A 23,165-nucleotide genomic window follows, 5' to 3' on the forward strand; every position below is an offset into this window, starting at 1 on the left:
CCAGCTGTCAGGCTGAGAGAATTCTGAGAGCATTTTACGGCTTCTTCTGGTGAATAGCTTTATGCAGTGGTTCTCAAAGTGTGGTCCATGGACCCCTAGAGTTCCCTAAAGCACTTTCCGAGGGTCCTTAAGATCAAAACCGATATCACAAAAATACTGCACATTATTTTCCTTTTTTACTGTATTGACATTGTGCACTGATGGTAAAAAGCAATGGATGGTAAAACTGTTGGGGGTCGTAGCATGAATCTAGGCAGTGGTCCCAAACTCTACTAGTCGTCATGGAATTCTTCACTGCTACACAGTCACCGTTTAAAACAAGCCAAAAACACAAAAATCTTTCCTTAATAATGTTCTTGATGCATAAGTCAACACTGTGAATTTTATTAAGTCTTGACAACTCTGTTAACGCCCTTTTAAGATTCTGGGTGATGATGAAATAGGAAATATGCCTAGAGCAACTCTGCTGGATTTCCTTAGGATGATGGTCATCTTTAGGAAAAGCATCTGTACGGTTGTTTAAGTTGCAAGCTGAATTAGACACTTTTTTCATGGAGTTCAGTTTTTACTTGAAAGAACAATGGACAAATGATGGTTACTCAGCTTTGGGTATTTGGCAAACATTTTCTCAAAAATGAACAATGGAGGCCTGCCACTTGAAGGAAAACTAAAAGTGTCTGTGTTGCCAGAGATAAAAATCCAAGCTTTTTCAAAAGACACAAACATTCAGTTATGAAGTAAATCAGCCTCAGGGATGTAATGAACAGCATGATGACTATGATTAATAATGTTGTATTGTATATTTGGAAGTTGCTAAGAGAGTAGGTCTTAAAAAGTTCTCATCACAAGAAAAAAAATTGTAACCATGTGCGGTGATGGATGTTAACTAGACTTACGGTGTGATCATTTTGCAATTTATATAAATATCAAATCATTATGTTGTACGTGTGAAATTAACATAATGTTACATATCAGTCATAACTCAATTTTTAAAAACATCCAAGCTTTCAAGTATCACTGCAGTCCCTTCTCTGAACTAGGGACTTCTAGTTTCTTCAAATATTCTTTTGACCTCTTTCCTCTTCTTCTGGGACTCTCATTATCCAAGTACTTAAGTTGTAAGCTTGATGGTCCCACAGTTCTCTGAGACTCTGTTCACTTTTCTCCATTCATTTTTTTCTTTCTGTTCCTAAGACTGGATAATCTCAATTGATCATCTTAAAGTTGACTGATTCTTTATTCTGTCTTCTCAAATCTGCTGTTGAGCTCTTTAGTAAATTTTTCATTTTTGTTATTATAATTTTCCACTTCAGAATTTCTGTTGGGTTCTTATTTATAATTTCTGTTTCTTTATTGAGACATTGTTCTCATACTTTCCTTTGGTTCTTTAAACGTGTTTTTGTTTGTTTCCTGAACATACTTAAACTAATTTAAAATATTTATCTAGCAAGTCTAAGGACAGTTTTTATTGACTACTATTTTTTTCCTGTGTATGAGCCACACTTTATTCTCTCTTTGCATGTCTCATAATTTTTTGGTGTGAAATCTAAACATTTTAAACAATATGATGTGTTAAGCCCTTCCCAAGGCTTGTTGCTGTTTGTTTAGTGACTTTTCTGAATGAATTCTTTAAAAACAGTATTCTTTGTGGCCACTAAAGTCTCTTCCCAGTTAGTTTAGTGGTTAACTAGGGATTGGACAGAGATTTTCATAGATGCCAGTTTTTGTTGAGGGACTCTGTGCACATGTTGAAGTATGCATGCCTTCAACCCCAGCCAGGCAGTTGAGAACTCTGCCTTCACTTCTTGCTAGCATAGAGCCTTAAGATCAGTTAGAGGTGAGAGCTTAGTGTCTTCTCAGGTCTTTCCTGAGCATATATACAACCCTGGACATGCTCACAACCTTATATGTGTGCATGGTCTTCTAGATTCCCAGGAATATGCCCCCCCATGGACCTCTCACTCCTTAGATTTCCCTTTCAATCTTTGTGGTTAGCCTATTGTTTGTCTCAGTGGTTACCCACCTGCCTCAGGCAACCATGATATTAAACAATTGCCTTTGAAGTTTTTTCTGAAAAATGTCCACGGGGAAAATGTTCACCATGGGGTGAGCTATGAGTCAGATCACTTAAAGATAATCTTGTGAGTGGGATCTTCCAGGGAGCCACCAGAGAGGTCAAATAATGATAGTTCCCTGGGAATGGGGCTTTGGAATTGCTTTAACTCTATCCTGCCCCATCTTCAATAAATATTTCTCAGATTGCCTGTGGTTAATTTTCAGAGTTCTCAAAAAGTTGATTCAGACAAATTTTGCCAGTGTTTTTGTTGCTTTTAGAAAAGTAGAAAATTTCCAGAAGTCCTCACTCTGCCATTTTGTTGATGTCCTTCATTCTTCTACCATGCAACTTAGCACAGAATTGACTTACGTAATTATGATAAATTAATGTTTGTATTATTTCCCTAACTAGAAATTTGGAATATTTGTATCTTTCATCAGAAGCTTCACAGTTTTCCAATATTTCAAAATTATTTTGATAAGATCAGTAGTAATAATAAATGTAAATTTTAAAAATATGTATGTTGAAATGTATTAATATTTGGAAGATCTCATGAACTAAGTTTTTCCAAATGACCAATACATGATATTACAAAATCATGCATGGGTAAAACATACAGTAAAATGCAACATTGACCAATGGATTTTATATAACAAGTATGAAAAGTTCATTGATATTGTTTCAGATTCCACATTGCAACTAATCTTTGTATAGTATCAGAGAAGAGTATCTGCAATCATATGAAAAGATTATTAAAATACTCCTTCCTTTTCCAACTACGTAGTGAGGCCTGAGGCCAGATTTTCTTCATATACTTTAACCAAAACAATTTATTGTATCACACTGAAAACAGAGGCAGATACAAAAATCCAGCTGTCTTCTATTAAGCCAGACATTAAAGATATGTGAAAAAATGTAAAGCAATACCACTCTTAGGAAATTTTACTTTGTTTTAGAAAAGTTAGAGGTATTTTATTTTTTTTAATTTTATTGGGGAATATTGGGGAACATTGTGTTTCTCCAGGGCCCATCAGCTCCAAGCTGTTGTACTTCAACCTAGTTGTGGAGGACGCAGCTCAGCTCCAAGTCCAGTTGCCATTTTCAATCTTTAGTTGCAGGGGGAGCAGCCTACCATCCCATGATGGTTGAACCCGCCATCTTGTTGTTGAGAGCCCACGCTCCAACCAACTGAGCCATCTGGCTGCCCCTCCGGCAGCTCAGCTGCAGCTCGTTGTATTCAATCTACGCAGTTGTGGAGGGCGCAGCTCACTGGCCCATGTGGGAATCGAACCGGCAACCCTGTTGTTCAGAGCTTGTGCTCTAACCAACTGAGCCATCCAGCTGCCCAAGTTAGAGGTATTTTTCATAAAAGTATGTTATTTCTGCTAACATGTAATGAGTTTATTTTTGTTATTTTAAACTGAATAAATAAATGTTTTTAATTTTTCTGTTTTAATTTTAATATGGTAAATATTGATAGATATAATCCCTATGAACAAATGTTCTTTAGGATCCTCAATTATTTTTGAGAGTGTAAAGGGGTCCGGCTGCCAAAATATTTGAGAACCTCTGGTTTAGACAAACGTAGGGGATTTAGCTCAGAAGAAGCCCCACTTAAGGTTGTATGTAGCTCTATTCCTTTAATATGGAAATTAGTAATTTGGAAAGAAACTAGAGTATTTAAGCAAGACTTTGACAGCAAGGTGGAGGAATGCTGTTGTTTCTTTCATCCAAAAGGAAAGATATGTAAGGAGCGAACTCAATTAATTTTTCAGGGAATTTCTTCCTGGATGGTCTTGCCTACCTGTCAAATCACTGTGGGGCACACAGGTCACTCTGCCAGCATCTGCAAAGATTCTAAACCCCAACCCTGCTCGCACCATTTCAGTGCTACCACTGAAGTCCCTTCTTTGAACTCCCTTGCTCTTCCAGTTTGTATGATACAATTTAGCACAGAACTGACGTACAAGGTTCTCTGAGAAATTCATATTATCTCCTCCAGTGGATGGTTAGTATTTTAGGGCTGGACATGCTATCTCACACATCTCCTAGACCCTTCCTCAGCTCTTCACATAAAATGGGGCACCTTAGATGATACTTGCCACAAGTTTGTCAAGTAGGAAGATCTAGGACAGAAACACTTCAACTGCAAAAATGATCACTCCATGCTCTGTCATTTCCCTTCTCTGAATGTTAGTTTTCTAACAGGATATACATGGCCAGGCTTCAGAGTGAGAAGGCTCTGGTCTCCTACACTGGCTCCACCACTTCCTAGCTTTGTCACTTTGGGGAAATTACTCAACTCCTTTGAGCCTCCGTTTTGCACACAGACAGCAGTCAGCACACTATATAACAGAGGAGGCCTCCAACACATGCTGGGTTCCTTGCCTGGTTTTCTCCCCCTCATCTTTAGGATGCTTAGAGATAATTATCCAGGACGCATCAACCACAAACCATAACCCTCTCAAAGGTGTTCATTAGCCAGTGAGAAGTTAATTATACTTAATTGAGTTCCTTTTCCTCCTTAGTGTACTTAGGCTGACTTGTAAATCTTACATCAGCTAAAACACATGTTCCATAAAATCCTACGTTCCTAAATCATAACAGTCTCCCATCTGTTTATAGTCATTCAGAAGTTAAATGAGTATATTTAACCCAGTTGTTTTTCTCTATATTTTTCTAAAATTCGTTTTGTTTTCCCTTCTTGATTCTTGAGAACCCTCTCTGTTCCCCTCCTTTACTGATTTCTTACCTGGTCCCTTGTGCCTCTTGCCCTTATTTTCTTCTTGTCCTGTCTCTTTTCCACCCAAGTCATGGTACCTTCAGGAATGGTGGTTTCTCTGGCAGAGAGATCATGGCCTGGATAAATCAGGAAATCAGAATGACTTGGGATTTTCCAGAAGCCCATGGTACTGTTTTATGCTCCTTGTAAGCTCATCACTGAGGCCAAATCTCCAAGCACTGATTGAAAAGAGACATGAAAGGAATGGCATGGGCAATATGAAACTCAAGCAAAAATTACTTTCTCTCTATCAGCTTTAACTGAGGAGACCTACCCCTAATGAATGACCAGGAGGATGAGGGGATCTCTAAGGGTGCACCAAGGACCATTTGTAGCAGAATGTGTTGGGATATTTAAAAGCAGATTCTCAGGCCCTTGACTCATAGATTCTGATTCAAGAATTTTAAGTAGCACTCTTTGGTCATGATTCTGCATGCTCCTTGAGAACCAGAGGTAACCTGGTTTTAGCTCTTCCCCATCCTTTCCTTTTTCATGGAATTATACTTGACATATAACATTGTGTACATTTAAGGTGTACAACATATTGATTTGAGGCATTTATATTACAATATGGTTGCCATTAGCTAATATCTGTATCCACATTCTTATAAAATACATGTGGCATAAAGTTTCTGCTCTGCAAAGCCCCTTCACAGTGATTTTCTCATTGGAACCTGAGAAGAACCTTGTACAATAGACAGGAGCAGGTACTGTTTCCCCAGAAAGTTGCCCTAAATTTTAGTCTTCCCATGCAAAGCCGGATGCCAGGTGTGGGTCAGGGTGGGCCAATCTCAGTCACCTCTGTCTGGCTTATATAGGTTGGGGCAAAAGTCATTGAAGTTTTTGCAACTATTTTTAACCTTTTAAACAACAATTACTTTTCCACCAACTTATACTTGGGAACCAGGTTACCAACAACACCATGTATTCATAGAAATAGAATTAGTCTATGATTTCCGAAAATGAGGCCTATGTCAGCTGGCACCCAACAATTGAAGGCTGATGAGCACATATGAGCGTGGGGAAACACAGGGGTCCTGCCAACGAGGAAGAAAGCACACGGAAGAGTGCGCCGTAGCTGTGAGTGGATAACACGGACCCTGCAGGATTAATGTTTGTGCACATTTTACACAAGTCAGTCAAGGCCTAAACATTGCCTCTAAGTCTGAGCCCACCCCACAGTTCCTGCCGTCTGAAAAAGGTTGTTGACTTCTGAGCTGGATAAAGCAGAGATTGAGATCAGCAACATTACAATTCCCAAGAGGTCAAAGGAAATCAGTGAGAGTGCCAATTACGAGCATAAAGCAAGTGCAACAAGTTTTTCTTGGGAATGCAGAGCCTGGAGAGGGGTCTCAGTGGGAAGGTTAGCCAAACACCTCAGGCTCCAGGCTCCAGGCATCAATAAAGGGAAGGGCCAGAGGAGCCATTCACTTCTGGAGCAGAGAGAACAGGATCGGCAGGGCCCAGGAGTCAGTTCCTTTCCTCCTGGGCCAAAGCTGAACACATGGCTTGCTTTATGTAAGCCAGAGGGCTCACTGGCTGTGGTTTAGAGCAAATAGTCATGTTAAATTAAAGAGGAAATGGCACTGATCTCCATACACATAATCCTAATATGTTATTATCTTTACAGCCCCCCAGCAAGAACCATGGCTTCTTGGCACGATCTTAAAAAGAGCTATTGCTTATGCTGTTCCACGACATGAGGTAGAATACTTCAGTTATTTGTGTAAAATGTTTCACTCCAGAAAATAATGCTTTTTAAAATTCCCCTAGCATAAAAATGGCTTAAAACAAAAGGAGAGAAGAAGAGACTAGACTTAGATGAATGTCCCAATTCATCTAAGTAATTCTCAGCATTTTCAATTTGGGGTAGGACTGTGGAAAGTCTTAAGGGAGAACTCTGAGCTTCCCAGGATTCTCAGCAGAACTAGGGGCAGCGGAGACCAGAAGCCAGTTGCCTCTGACCACAGACGCCTTTCCAGGGAGACCACAGATCTAGCTAGAGTGTGCAGTAAAAACCATGCCCATTTTCTGCATGTACCATGACGTGAGAGATGTTGGCATGCACGTCCAAACATAGCAAACTTACCTGCATGTTCTCTTTATCCTAGCTGTTCCCAAAATGATGCTGCTGTTTACCAAATCTCTGCTAAAAATGGTTCTGGAATGATCTGCTGTTCTGCTTCCATTGAAGTCGAATACTCGTCAGAGGGCTCACAACTGTCTCCTAACCTGAAAGATGACAGGGACAGAGGTTGGAACCATGGAACAGAGACATCTGAGCAGAAAAGCACAGATCCAATTGATGAGAAAGAGCATCCTTGTAAGGAAGAAGAAAGTCCCTCCTTGGGTACTCCCACGTCAGCTGATTCTCCCTCCTCCAAATGTAACCATTTACGCTCACTCCAGTTAGTGGCCGGCAGTGGCTTTTGTGTATCCAGTTCTGAAAATCCCTTGGATGTAGGAGTAAGGCAAACTGAAGGGGCTTGCGATCCAAATGACACAGAGGGAGTTGCAGATGGGTTGCTTTTTCCAAATGCAAGTAATATTCCCGATAAACCAGAGGTATATTGCTGCGGGACAATGCAGCCCAAAGTATCACAGTTAACGGACGGTGCCTTACACGACGGTCCAAATGATAAAGACTTAAAGTCTAGTCATCAAAATCCGAAGGTACAGAAATACATTAGCGTCAGCCTACCGCTGTCGGAGGCAGCCACCTCCATCTACCCAGGTGACAGGGCCATGGTCACCAAGCAAGACAACCCACAGGATTCCAGCAGAGATTCTGACAGTGACTATGAACTTTGCCCAGAGATAACCCTAACCTGCACCGAGGAGTTTTCAGATGATGACCTGGAGTATCTGGAATGTTCCGATGTTATGACGGATTACTCTAATGCAGTTTGGCAATTGAACCTGCAGGGGCCTGACCATGTTTTTTTATTAGAAAGCGATGACGAAGTGATGGAATTCAGTGAGTGTTGCCTGGGGGCGTGTGAGCCTTTCCTCAGTGAAATGGGTTCTGGGTGTCAGGTGTCAGATAACACTGGGCCGATGGAGGCCACCACTGGCTTCTGTGGTTATCACTCACAACCCCAAGAAGTGAGGGTAAGACGCCGCCAAGCCTCTACCCACAGCCCCTCATCCCCACAAGCAGGGATGACTCTAACTTTGGGAGCTCAGCATGATGGACCGGCTACGGTGACAGACCAGGGGAGATATAAACTACCCATTGCTGCTGCCGAAAATGATTATCCAGGAATTCAGGCGGAAACCAGAGACTGCCACCAAGCAGGAGAGGAATTCGCCAGTGACAATCTGCTTGACATGGATAAAGCAGTGACAGAGAGAGAAGTAAAGCGCTTGTCTGGTGAGTTAGAAAAGTCAGGGATGAACCAGAGTTTGGAGACCACGGCTGAGAAAACAGTAGGGGAAAAGGATTTATGGAGCAAGAGGGGCTCAGAGAAATCTGCCAGGGTGAGGAGACCAGGAATTAAGGGAAAAGCCAAGAAGCTGAACCCCAACCTAAAAGACAGTGCAACAGAAGGCACCCTTAATCTCCTCTATCCCAAAGAACCCGTTAAGCACCCATTAGCCCAGAGTGAGGAAAAAGAGAGTTCTCATGCCAAAATAGAAGCTACTGATCTGAATTCCCAGTTCCATGCAGGAGAAGGTACTATTCCAACCCAAGCAGAGCAAGAAGCAAAAACCCTGCAAACCCCACCAGGCGCACTCCCCAAAGAAGGAAACTTGAACTTGGAAGGAGAAGGGGAACAGGTTAATAACCTCTTTGAAACAAGCTGGGTTCCAGACCAGAGTGATCACCGGCAGGTAAGACTTCTCTTTTACCAAATTACAAGATGAAAGGGATTTGTGTGTGTGTCCCTTCAATTCTCATCTTGATTGCTGTGGAACGGGACAGTCAGGTTACTTGTAAATGACAGCTGCTGCTGCTAGGAAGGAAATCTGGTTTTGAAAAAAGGCCCAGATAAACCCTAAGCCATCCTAATTATAGCAAAAGACAGAAGTAAGAGGCACTAATGGGATTCTGGACAGCTGGAAAAAGAAATCTGATATTTTGTCTACTGCATGTGTTTTACCCGGCAATGCCACTATTCAGAAAGTTTTTCAAGCAAATGTTTTGGGTATAAACTTTAAAAGAAAAACAAAAACAAAACATTCTTTTTAGTCACTTTTCAGGAGCACTTTGAAAATGGTAAGTGCTGGCTTTAATCAGAATTCATAGTAACAATGAAAAATTTCGGTGTGTCTGAAAGCCCTGTAGAACTCGCTTGGTGATCCTGGAGAAAGTAGACAAACTTGATTTGGCTGGGCTGATGGGATGTTTTGATCAGATGTGTGTTTTATTTTGTTTGTCTTAGACCACAAAATATAAAACAGGCTAAGAATATATGCCAGGAAGTAAATGTGTTTTACCCTGTTACTGATTTGGGGGTTTATTTGAAAGAGATGGAATTAAATTCATGGGAATAATTAAATACATGAATTTATTATATTTTTAATTTTAAAGGGTCCCAAATGGACTTTGAACTCATGCTGTACTATGGCCAAGATTTCATTTTCTTAAAAAAATATCCAAGAAGAGTTATTTATCAATTATTTTTACTGTATCTTGTGTTCTCCCTTCCCCGAACTTTGTAGTAGGAACCTAGTATTATCTTTATAGACTAGACATACTCCAAAGAAAATAAACTTTTCCCAAACGCATTTGAACTTATTGAACTGTCTCTGTGAAAAGTAAACATTTAATACATTGATTTCTAAAGATTCAGTCATGAAATAGTCAATCTAAAAACCTCCAGATCTGACATAGCCTCTTACTAAGCAAATTGTTCTGTTCCACTAGCCAAATTGGCCCTCTAAAAGCTCCACTTAGACTTTACTTGTGCAGGAGAGTCAGATTAATCCTATTTGGTTGTTTAACACACACCACTTTGCTGATCACACACCAGTGACCACAGATTCGTGACCAAGATAAATTTATGGAGGAGGTTTGGCCAAATATTAATACAAAATTCAGTTACAATGTTACTTTTCTCATGTCAATAAATATAGCCTTTCCTTTCCTTTACATAAATGCTCTTCCTGGCTCAGCAAAGTGACTTTTTACAGTTGTTTATCCTCATTGAGCATTTCATTGGGCAAATTACTTTAACTATTAAAGGTTGGGGGTGGTGTCAAGTGACCACAAAGGAGTATGAGTGGAGGGGAGGGGACGATAGACAATGTTCCTTTTAGACCCATCACTGTGGGAGGCAATTTCTAAGCTCCCTCAACTGCCAAAATTTGAGAGGAGCTAAAGGAAGGAGCCCCCTTTGTCACCCTCACCTTGCACCCTAAACTAAATTCTAAGATCGAGTGCCCTGCTTACCACAGGCTCACTTGTTTCCTGGCCATGCAGCCTAATACAATGGGCCATCTCTGTGAGTAGGGCCATCTGCCTCGTGCACGTTCTTATCTCAATCAAAGTTCTTATAGGACTCTTGCCCACACATTCGTACATGCTCACACAATCATGAGTGCACAACCACCTCCCCAGCTATCAGCTCAAGGTCCGACCTGTGTTTTGTGGTGTAATTGTTCTCTGAGAAGCATGAACACTACTGTTTAGAAAGCTTGCACTCTGCAGGTAGTAGGGCCATTTTTCACTTTGCTGTGGTCCGTGCGGAGCTGACCTGTCACTCAGGGAACAACCAGAAATGTGAATGGAAGCTGTATATTCAAGAGCAATTCTGTGTAGCAGGAAGTTAGGAAAAGAATCTCTGGATCTGTGGCATTCGTTTTGCCTTGAGAAAAGCACGAGAATGTTGTCACAGGGATAGTGGTGTAGTGAGATTTGTTGACCCAAGCAAAAAGTTACCGTCCAGCTGCAGGAGATGTCTGTGTTTCTTACACTCATATGCAATACAGCCAAATTTACAGCAAATGGCTTCACGTCATTGTAAATGTGACACAAAGGAATGGGGAGGGGATCATTAGGAACTAAATCAAACTTTTTATAATACTGTTAAAAAAAATAAGGATTGGTGAATCGTTCCATAACTAAGTCAAAAAGCTGTTTTAAATATTTATTCTTAGACATTTGTGGGAACTTAAAATTTCCCAATGATTAAAAATCCTTGGTTGGGGGTAATACTATCCACTTACCTTTAGGTGTCTTTTGTAGAGATAGTGACCAGCAGCTGTTGCTTCATCTGTATATAGCTTTTAGCATTCTGGGAAAAAATTCCGTATCTCTAATACTGTATTATAAGCACAAGGCTATATTGTAGAATATCTCCTGCCTAAACACGTCTCCAGTTGTACTTACTTCCTGCCTTCCTTTCCTGCTTTTACAATGCAAGGCCATCTTGTTCTGATTTGTCTTGAAATAATACTTCCCCAGGCCAGGACTGGAAAGCCCCCAATTACTCTACATTTATGGAAGATTCCAAAGTTAATCCCAGTTTGGGAATGGAAAACAGAGCGGGTACCCAGGCTAACTTGGATCATCTTCAAGGCTACACTGCCAATCCTTCACCTTGGTTTTGATCTCACTTTCCTGATCCAACTCAGGGGCAAGGCCTGACAAGCTACCCATCTTAAGTTTCCCGAGGCCACACTGGCATAAGATCATTGTCACTCTTAAATCAGAAGTGCTATGTTTTTCCTTCTACTTGGCTGCCCAGCTTTACCCCAGAGAGATTTGCATTTCTCTCTGGGGTCATGAGATTTCACGTGTACAGTATGGACATGTATTCTTAGGTTCTGATAGTGAAGACTCTTCCTGATCAGAAATAAGCAGTAAGCATAGACGGTGAGCTCTATGGGGGCAGGGAGTTTGGTCATTGTACTTTGTTCACTGCAATAGTGCTGGCCACACAGAGGCACTCTGTAATTAAATGAGTAAGTAGCCACACAGTACGAGATTAAATTCCATGTGTAGTCAGGTAAGATCCTGTGATGACTGGTCTCAACCACTTTATGGCCCTCATGGTCACAGGTTCCCTTCACATACCAACTTTCCATGAGGACCTTGCTTTCCTGGGAGTGTGTTGCTTTGTGCTGAACCATCTACACCTTGCACGTGGGTTCCTTGGGAAACATGCTGGCGAGTCACACACCACCTGGGCTTCCTCAGTGCCTTACTCGCTCTCACAAATTGCTAATTAGATCCAGGAAGATCTTACCATGAATCCCTTAGCAGTTAGGACTTTCTACATATTGCTTCCGTCTCCTTCTGAGAGGCAAAGCGGGCATACCCACCAGTCTCTCCATCTGGAAAATGAAGCGTTTTCTCAGACATGTGGTGTGTTTTCCACCTTCTTGTCTGGAGTGCCCTCGCTTGGCTTGTTGCTACCTCAGCTCATCTGGTCCCAAGGTCAAGGTCCTGTGGGGTCCTTCAAGTTGCACCTCCCCTGAAGTGCTTTCCTCATCCTTACCTATGATTTCTCCCTCCAGGGGAACTCAGCAATCTTGTCCGCATGCTTTGTATAGTATTGAGGGCTCCCAATCTGAGTTTGGTTCCTGCTCCACTGCTTTCTGACTCGGTGACTCTGGGAAAAACTACTTAAGCTCTCCCAGCTCTAATTTCCTCATCTAAAACAGAAGTAACAACAACAATAATATTACTACTCACCTCATAGGGTGTTGTGAAGATTTAAGTTTTGCATGTAAAATGCTCAGCATATTACCTAGCATGCAATTAACATTTAATAAGTACTATCCTGTTTATCTTGTTTATTACCTACCTTCATAATACATATGTTCTTTCTCCCCATATGAAAGACATACTGAGGGCTGGCTACAAGTGTTTTATATCTTTTTTTAATTGAAAATTTTATGAGCTAATTGTACGTGCACATGCAGTTGTAAGAAATAATAGAGATCACTGTACACTTTGTCCAGGTTCCCCTGATGGTAACGTTTTGCAAAAGTATAGTATAATATCACAACCAAGATATTAACAGTGATACCATCTACCGGTCTTATTCAGATTTTTCCAGTTTTACTTGTACTCGTGTGTGTGTGTGTGTGTGTGTGTGTGTGTGTATTAACATCTACAGAAATGTGTCATCTGTGTAGGTTTACGTGTTAACTGTGGTATGAAACTTCATGTTAATCTAAGTTCAACCTAGTAGTTAGGCAGTCAGTGCAAGAACAGGTTATCCAGCAGCTTCAAACTTTCCATGGCCATCCAGTGACAGGCAGGGCACATAGTAGTTCTCTCTATTTTTAAGCATGGGAAAATATAAGCAGATAATCCAAACCTTTTTGCAATATAGTTTTCATATCTGGGACAGCACAACCTGAGATCTTGGATTCATTTACATAATAAAATGTATTCTCCCCAAATAACAACTGTTAAAACCGAGTCCTGAAGGCTGACAAGCCAGCTCTCTCTCTCTACTCATGATGGGAAGGGCAGAAGTTTATAATCGCTCGTCTCTCAGCACTTGGCAATCACAGCTCTTGTCAGCACCACTCCATGGCTGATCCAGGGAGTAACACAAACAGTCGTTTTGTTTTTAATCACAAAGCCAGCTGTGCCACTTCTGCCAAATACCATTACTGTCCTGGACCTGCAGGATCACTGAATGCCCTGGCTCACTGCAGTAATTAAATAATCAATGGGAAGTCATTATTACCTAAGCCTTGCTACTCACAGTGTGTCTGCAGACCAGCTTGTCAAAATGCAGAACCTCAGGCTCTGCCCCAGTCCTGCTGAATCACAATCTGCATTTTAACCCAACTCCTAGGAGATTCATATGCACACTCAAGTTTCAGAAACTCTGGTCTACAGAGATGAGAATTTTCTCAAATTAGAAAAGATCCTAAACAGTGGTCTCAGCCCTGGCTTACCCATGGGACTGCCTGGGACCTTTACACATTCTGATGTGTGAATTCTGCCCCCAGAGATACTGATGTAATTTGGTTTGTGGTGTAGCTTGGGCACTGGGCATTTTAAAAGCTCCCAGGTGATTGTTTGTTGAGATCGTAGCTGTGCTTTAGGATTACCTGTACTCTTTTGTAAATATACAGATGCCCAAGCCTCACCACTGGAAGTCGTGATTTCAGTGGTTCCAAAGTAGGGCTCAGGCATGTACACCTAGAGCCCTCAGCCAGTGGAATACAAGGGTCGTCCTGGGGAGGGAGGGCTCCAGTTTTCACCCCCACCAAGCAGGGCTGCAGAGAGCTAAACGTTGTACACATAATGCAAGAGCTCTCTCGGGGATTCTGGAGTCCCTTACCCCCTGTTTTCCAGGATCTTAGCAGCCAGGTTATTCAGGAGTATGTTTCAAACAGAGGCAATGGGTCTTCTCCACACACAAGGTATTTCTACTCTAGTGCAATATGTGCATTCCCAAAACTCCTCAATTCTGCAAAAATCACACACTTAAACTATCAAGGCTCCTGGAGAAACAGCATTCCTCACAGGTCACTTCATAAATAGGCCATTTTAAAATCAGAGACAAAAAGTAAAAAAAAAAAACGTACCCAGGAAACCCACTTGGACCACCCAGGGAGGCGGCTCAGGTTGGGCAATGGCTGCCATGGCAGATTTTAAAACTACACCAGATTGGAAATCCAGGCAGCCCTTCAGGTAGAGTAAGCTGGAGGGTGCTGAGACCTTGAAGACAGAAGTGGATCCCCGGGCCAGAGGGGATGCTGTGAAGGTGGGCCTGGGAGGAGCAACCTGTTCTCAGACACACCTGCCTGAAGTACGCTTCTTAGCAGAGAGGAGCGTTGGGGCAAGCTGCAGCTTTTTATTAAAATACAGCTTGAAGGGCTCCCTACTGCCAATGCAAAAGCTGAGTTAAAGGCTATTCCATTTCTTGCTCTAGATTCTATAACTCCCTCCAGCTATTCAGAGCCCTTTGGCTTAGGAAAAATTGCATATGAACCAAAGCAGCACCTGTATTATACTGACGCCGTTTCCCTGTTAAGTGATCTCATAGGCGCATTCCTGTTACCTGCTCTCAGAGGGCGAAGTTACTATGGAACACATGTTATAGCACGGAGACCTCACAGGGGGCCTGAACACCTCCTTCTGCTCAGATGCTCTGAGGCCTCAGAGCAGTTCATCGAAGTGAGAGGGCTTGGGTTATTTGCATTGAAATCACCTACTAAGGTACATGTTTAAAAATACAGATCTCTAGATGATAACCTCAGATTTGTTGAATCTGCACTTCTGATATGCTCTCGTGGTGATTCTCATGGACAGTAAAATTTAAACCATGGGCTTAATTAGACTGATACCTAGAAAGAAAAACTACACCTTGAGGCCTTCCTGTAAAGAATCACAGGGTTTGGGAAGCAACAGGAAGTTTAGGGCTTATCAAGGGTAACCCCTGTGACCTAGGAGGAAAAAAACAAAATACATGATTTGAATTTTTCTCTGCTTTCTAGTTGGCTTGCTATAACTGAGGCTTTTTCTTCACCTGTCCGGCAACTGAAATAAATACAGATCGTGATTTATTGTAACTAATCCAAAACAGGTGTGCCATCTACAGCTGAGTTTTATTTTGAGGAGTAGTTCAGTGACAAGAATTTGGGTGGCAGCATTAAACGCTGGTGAGAGGAGGGTCACATGGCTGCTAGGGTGGGTTTTATTCCCCGGAGCAGATCCCTCATCACTACCTTGGGTGGGAGCTAAGGGCCAGAGACATGCGTTATTGTTCCTTTCTTTTTTTTGCTATCACTGAAAATGAATGAGTTTTGCTGAAATGGGATAGAAAAAAAGTGGGACTAACCAACCATCTATCAATACAAATGACAAAAATATGGTCATCAAAACAGTATGGTAAATCAATAAACCAAACTGAGTGGAGAGTACAGAATCAGACCCAAGAATCTATTGGAATTTGGTTTATGATAGAAACAGCCTTTCAAATTTTAGGGAAGAAACAAAATCTTTAATGCTGACACAACTAGTCATATAGGCAAACAAACAAACTAACAAACAAACAAACAAACAAGGCCAGTACCTTACAGTGGACTCCAAATAAACTCCTGATAGATCTCTGAGTTAAATATAAAGAAACAAGACTATAAACTACTGGAAAAAATACTGGAAACTACTTTTATGAACTTGACAGCCATAAGTTCTTGGGACTCAAAGAACCACACCAAAAGAAACAAAACAGGGGCAGCCAGATGGCTCAGTTGGTTAGAGCATGAGCTCTGAACAACAGGGTTGCCAGTTCGATTCCCACATGGGCCAGTGAGCTGTGCCCTCCACAACTAGATTGAAGGACAACAGCTTGGAGCTTATGGGTCCTGAAGAAACACACTGTTCCTCAATATTCCCCAATAAAAAAATAAATAAATAAAATGGTTAATTTTGATTACATCAAATTTAAAATTTCTATATAACAAAAAACACTGTAAACAAACTTAAATGAAAGTGACACACCAGAAGAAAAATGTAGCACGTAAGTAATAGACAAAGATTAATTTCCAAAGTATATAAAAAACAGATAAAAATACCCCTAATAACAGAATTAAAAAAGGATCAAATTAAACAAGTATGAAGTTCATAAAAGAGGGACTACAAATGGTTAATAAACATATGAGAAGAGGTACATTCTTGTGAGTAACTAGGAGAATATACATTTTAAAAATATAACATCTTTTACCCATCAGATAGACAAAAAAAATTAAAGGATGATAATATCAAGTGTGAGATTATGGAGAAATGAGTAAGTACATTGCCAACAAGAGTGTAATTTGATGATATCCTTTAAAATTAAAAAGAATATTACCCATTATGTAGCAGTTTCACTTCTCAATATCCACTCTTGAGAAAAGCTTGCATATGGGCCCAAGGAGACATGGACCATAATACATGTTGCAGAATTGTTTGTGTAAGGAAATATTTATATGGAATTGGCTAAAATGTGGCCTGTTCAAATGATAGACATCTCAAAACATTATGTAGAGTAAGAAAGGTATATTGCAGAATGATACATAGCACATGATACCATTTATACCCCCAGACCAAAAATAGTATGTTATTTGTACATACTTGATACTTATATAAGTAGATAGAATTTTTTTTTGTAAGTCTGGAACGATCTACACCAAAATGATAATGGTGACTAATTTGGGGGAGGGAAATAAGAATGTCACATTTGAAGGGGAGATTTGTAATGTAATATTAAAGGAAACTGTATTCATTTATTACCTATATTATTAAAAACTAATTTTTTAAAACAGGAAAACAAACAGGGGCCTTGGAATTCTTGATTTTGGTCCTGTGCTGTCATTAACCAGATGTATGTCAGGGGGTCATTTCTCCTCCTCTTTGGGGCTCTTTCCTCGGTGTGAGCTTAAGGGGTTAGATCTCTAACTCTCCAAGGCCTAAAGTCTCCGGAATCTCTGATTTCACATCAGTGACCAAAATAAATGTCAAATAAAGTGGAAGAAAATGTGAATCTCAAGGTGAGGAAAGTCTTTTTAAGCATAAAGGGGAAAAAATGATAACTAACAATATAAGAATTTTGCACATAAAAAAACCACCATAAACAGAATTTAAAAACACATGAAAAGAAAAGTTAGAAAAGTGCTTGTGGTGTATAGGCAAAGAAAACAATGTATGAAAAGATGAAGAGTTTAATCAAAAAGAGGCAAAGGAACCAAATAGACAACTTATAAAAAAATGTACAATTACACCATAAACTTATCAACTCCTTCCTTCCTTCCCTACCTTTCTTCCTTCCTTCCTTCCTTCCTTCCTCAATTTTCAGAGATAGTTTATAAAATAACAATACCTTGTGTTGATAAGACTGTGAAGAAACTCAGGCTTAGTTCTATACTGCTGGTAGAAGTACAAATTGGTACAACTTTTCTGGATGGCAAATTGGCAATATTTACTAATACTTTTAAAATGCAAGCTTTGGCCCAGCAATTAACCTAACGAAACAATCAGAGATGTAAACAGAGCTTGCTGGACCAGAACATTCACTGCTGCATGACTTGTAATAATGGAACAATCTAAAAGTTTAGCAACGGAGAATGAGGGAATGGTTAAATATAGTGGTACAAAATTCTTTGGAACACTATGCAGCCATTAAAAATCATGCTTTCAAAATATTTAAGGATATGAGAAAATGCTTGTAAACAAATCACAAAAGTTATTTATATAATCAATTCCTTTGAGAAATTACAGTTTCAGGAGAGAAGGGTTAAGCTCTTTGCCTGTGGTCCCACCGTTTGGTCATTGGCAGACTCTAAGTTAAAGTCCTGGTCATTTTCTCAGTTTAATGCCCTTATGTCTCAGTGCAATTCTAATTTTCAGGATTCTAATATCCTCCGCATAACCATCCAGCCCTGATTCACTCCTTCCGCTTTAGTCCTATGCCTCTTCATTTCACTGGGTTAGATTGGCAGTATACTGATTCGTTCCTGCTGGACTGTAATTTCTTATGGGTCAGTGGTGAACTTTACTGAATACACACAGCACCTGATAGTTAGAAGAGCTTAATAAATGTCAAGTTAAACATCATCATGTGACCTATTAGGCCCACCTGTGAAAGGGGATTTCAACTCAGCAAGTGTGACAAGAATTTCAGAAACTTGGTAAACCAAAGTAATATGAAAAGATTCATTTCAAACTGTGCAAAGCTATAAACGTGGGAAAGTAGTGTTTTTGTTTACTAGGATTGCCATAATAAAATGCCACAGACTGTGTGGCTTCAAAACAGAAATTTATTTTCTCACAATTCTGGAGGCCCGAAGTCCAAGATGGAGTCAGCCGAGCTAGTATCTTCCCAGGCTTCTCTCCTTGGCTTGCGAATGGCCACCTCCACACTGTGCATTCACGTGGTTACCTCTCTGTGAATGTGTGTGTCTGGTATCTCTCTCTGTTTCTATCCTGATCTCCTCTTCTTACAGTGACACCAGTCATATTGAAGTAGGGTCCACCCTAATGACATTATTACCTTCTTCGCCTCTTTAAAGACCTTATCTCCGTATGCAGTCACATTCTGAGGTACTGGGGTTAGGGTTTTAACATATGAATTTGAGATGGGGACACAATTCAGTCCATAACAGATACATCTCACACTGACCATTTTGGGGCGTAGGGCAGTCACGTAAGAATTAGGATCTGGAAAGTCCACATTTAACTACCTCAACACTCAGACTGAGAAAATTCCACAATTCTGGAAAAGCAAACATGTCCCAATTTCTTCTCCTCGTGGAATGAGGGTGGCAGGATGCTGGCCAAGGAACCACCCCAGCAGAGTACCCAGATCCAGGTGACAGTGTGATAGGCAGAACAAAAGTAGGTCTGCCAAATTCAGGTGCAGGCTATTGTCCCCAGAACCCCTGCATATTATTGTACGTGGCAAAAGGTACATTGTAGCTGTGCATAAATTAAGGGCTATGAAACGAGGAGATTAGCCTGGATCATCCAGTGGTCCAAATGTAATCACAAAGGTCCTTTTAAGTAAAAGAGAGAGGGAGGAGTGTCAGAGTCAGAGAGAGGTTTGAAGATGCCATGCTCGTTCGTGGCTTTGAAGGTGGAGGAAGGGGTCATGAGTCAAGCAAGGAATGTGGGCAGCCTCTAGAAGCTGGAGAAGTCAGAGGGTTTCTCCTCTGGAGATTCCAGAAGGGATACAGCCCTGCTGATACCTTGATTTTAGCCCAGTGGGATATATGTCGAATTTCTGACTTTTAGAACTGTTAGATAATATAGCTGTATTGTTTTAAGTGACTACTGTTTGTGGTAATTTGTTACAGCAGCCATGAGAAACTAACACAGCAGAAAGAATCATTTTAACACAAAGTACCTCAAAGCACGTCAGGATACCCTTCTTCAGGTTTTGCCTTCAGTCCTCACAGAAGGAGCCCAATCGTGACACACAGACTGCACATTCCAGTTGTCTTTGGCTTAGAAAATCTGACGTGGAAGAGAAAACAATAAGAAAAATGGCAATCTATCCAACATATAACATGTTATAAATATTAAAGCAAGTATAACATTTTGGAACTCAGGAAGCCTCAGAGAGTCAGGACAGAGTCATGGACTCCACAGCTAATCCCCTCTAGAACTTGTGGGCACTTTCAGGACTCTGCCTAGAATGTCTCTGAATCATCAGAATCACCGGTGTCCAGAGGAGCTCCTGGCCTGAGAATACCTGTGATGTGGATGGGCTCCACAAGAAAGCATTGTGGGAAGGTCATGCCCAGAATGTACCTTCTGACCTCAGGCAGTCAAAGAGGCTGAGGTGGTGCAAAGAAAACTGGGAACCTCTGAGCAGCCTCTAATGCAGGGCTTCTCAAACTTGACTCTGCTGATATTTGGGGCCGGATAATTCTTTATTATGGTCAACTGTGCGTTGTAGGATGTTTAGCAGCCTTCTGGCCAGTAGCAATTTCTGCTTCTCATCCCCAACCCTGTTGACAATCAAGAATGTCTCCAGATATTGCCAAATGTCCCCTGAGGGGGTAGGGGCAGCAGAAATCACCAGTGTTGATTAGCTCTGGCTAAATTCTGTGCTTTCACCAGTGGTAGCTGGGAAAGAAACTGATATTTCATCTAAATCCGCACTGACCAATAGGAATTCATGCAAGCTGCACATGTAAATTTGTGTATGTTCATAAGTTGTGCAACCATCATCTCTATTTGGTTCCAGAATATTTTCATCATGCCCCAAGAAACCTCATGCCTGTTAACAGTCATTTTCTATTCTCCTCTCCCGCCTATGCCCTGGCAAACCCTGATTTCTGTCTCTATAGATTTGCCTACTCTGGACACTTCATATCAATGGAATCATACAATACGTGGCTTTTGTGTGTCTGCCTTCTTTCACTTAGTATAATATTTTTAAGGGTCATTCATCAATACTTCTTCCTTTTTATTCCTGGATAATATGCACTATATGGAGAAACCACATTTATTTTTATCCATTCATCAATTGATGGGCATTCTGGGCTATTTCCACTTTGTAGGTATTATGGATAATGCCACTATGAATATTCATGTACAAGTTTCTGTGTGGACATGTGTTTTCAGTTCTCTTGGGTAAATACCTAGGAGTGGAATTGTGGGGTATTCCATGTCTAAACTTTGAGGACCTCCCATACTGTTTTTCAATGCAGTCACACCATTTTACATTCCCACCAGCAGTTTTTTTTTTTTTTTTAATTAATTTTATTGGGGTGACCCCACCAGCAGTTTTTGAGCGTAAACTAGAAATGTAATTTAAAATTTTTTGGAACTCACATTTGTTTTTAAAGTTCAAAGGGACAAGTGAAATAAACTTTAATATTTTATTAACTCATAAATATTATTTCAATATATTATTGAAATAATTATTTCAAAATATTGTTTCAATAAGTAATCTATGAAAGATATTAATGAGATATTTTACTTTTCTTTTTTGTATTCAGTCTTCAAATTCCAGTGTATTTTACACTTACAGCATATCTCAATGACTATTCATTGGAAATGCTTGTTCTGTAGTGTGGTTTCATGAAATTAACAGTTGAAAGAGTAGATTCACATACCCAATTGTTCCAAACCTACTTAAAATGTTTTCCCAACTGAATCACACATGTCCATTTTTAAATTTATGTGTAAATTAATTCAAATTAAATAAAATTTAAAATTCAATTCCTTAGTGGCACTAGGCACAGTTCAGATGGTCACTAGCCACATATGGCTAAAGGCTTCTGGGTTGGACAGCCCAGCTCGTAGTTATTTCTGTTACAATTGTGATTTTTAGATAGCATGCTACCCTAGGCCTCAGCCTTGGTTTTCTTTTCTCTTCTGCAGCTGAACCAGTGACAAAATGTAATTTGCTCTCCCTTTTTTTAAAAAGCAAAAAAATAGACTTTCTGTTTTACAGCAAGTTCACAGCAAAATTGAGCGGAAAATACAGATTTTTCATATATTCCCTGCCCTCACACATGCATGGTCTCATCCCCCACCAGACGGTACATTTGTTACAATCAATGAACCTTCATTGACAGTTCGTTGTCATCCAAGGTCCATAGGTCACACCTGCGTCCACTCTTGGTGCTGCACATTCTATGAGTCTGGGCAGATATATAATGACATGTATTCCCCATTGTAGTATGTAATTCTATCTTAAAGGAAAGGGCTGCTTCCTGTATGCCATGTATTCCTAGTTCGGAATGAGAGGCAAACAGCAGCAATTGTCACCCCAGGACCCCCTACAGCCTAGCAGCCCTCACCTCATGCAGCCTTTATTTCAAATGACAAGCTCTAAGCCCCCCACTGCCAGGGCCTTAGTGTCCCAGTTGGCATCCTGGCACCCCTGCTGCTTTTGGGGCAGGCTCCACCTGTCTCTTGTATCACTTTCAAAACAACATGCCACTTTGCCCCCAAGCCATCTGTCAGGTTACTGTCAAACTACAGGACAAAAGAGGACACATTTCAGTGTTCATGGAGCTCACAGGTTACCGGGCTTGGGAAATCCTATGTGGAACAAAAGCTGGGGAGAATGAGGGGGAATGGATTTTCCTTTAAAAATGCTTTTGTCATGAGTTCTCATCACGAGAAATCGCAGCATGGCTGTCTCCCCAGTGGCCGGGAATCCCAGTCCTTTCCAGGATACCTGGGCTCATATAGGATAGTGTTTCTCAAACTCGGCCACGCACTGAGATCACCACTGGGAGCTTGTGAGAAAGTCTGATTCAGAAGATCTGGGGCGGGGCCTGGGATCCTGCATTTCTGACAAACTCCCAGGGATTTCCAGGGACCACAAAGGCTTAGGGCATTTCCCAGAAAGTATTCAATACGCCACACCCCACCCTCCCAGCACACTCAATTGCTCAATCGCTAAGAATAGCTGCCCGTTATATAGTGGAACTATGTGCCAGGGGCTGTGCTGAGACTTCAATGGGTTAGCTCTGTTGAGATTTAATTATCTCAACAAGCCAGTGAGATAAATCCTGCTGCTGTCCCCGGGCTCTGCGTTGGGAGGTTGTACAGCCCAGCTTTGAAGGGAGTCTGCCTGACTCCAGGCCCTCAGCCCCAAACACAGACGTTACTTAGCTTCCCAATTCCATTTTAGGTCTGAGTTCCTTAACTCTCTTTAGAACGAAAATAAACTCTGATAACTGTGGTTGCCTGTGGTGAAGGAAATTGAGAAGGTGGCAGGGGTAGGAGGGACACTTAATGGCCACGCGATACTCTTTCACTATGTACCTTGTAAATTCTCCACCGTGTATCTGTGTGTGTCTATTATCTACTCAATGTATTTCACAGTTTTTTTCCAAAAAATAAATAGTTAAAAAATAAGCCCACGGCCTTCCTAGTTAGAACCATATACCAATCGCTAGGCCAGTATC

At 40.9% G+C, this 23,165-nt stretch overlaps 1 protein-coding gene across 2 annotated transcripts in view; it reads left to right on the top strand.

The window, feature by feature from the left end:
- The window catches only part of ALPK2 (alpha kinase 2), a 112,272-nt gene that overhangs the window by 36,191 nt on the left and 52,916 nt on the right, over positions 1–23,165 (top strand). For both annotated transcript variants that reach the window (XM_081078041.1, XM_081078042.1), the window contains exon 4: positions 6,950–8,672. In XM_081078041.1, coding sequence (XP_080934167.1) covers positions 6,950–8,672 — 1,723 coding nt within the window. The remainder of the gene's footprint in view (positions 1–6,949; positions 8,673–23,165) is intronic.

The sequence above is a fragment of the Rhinolophus hipposideros genome, assembly GCF_964194185.1.
Source record: "Rhinolophus hipposideros genome assembly, chromosome: 17".
In the NCBI taxonomy this organism is placed as follows: domain Eukaryota; kingdom Metazoa; phylum Chordata; class Mammalia; order Chiroptera; family Rhinolophidae; genus Rhinolophus; species Rhinolophus hipposideros.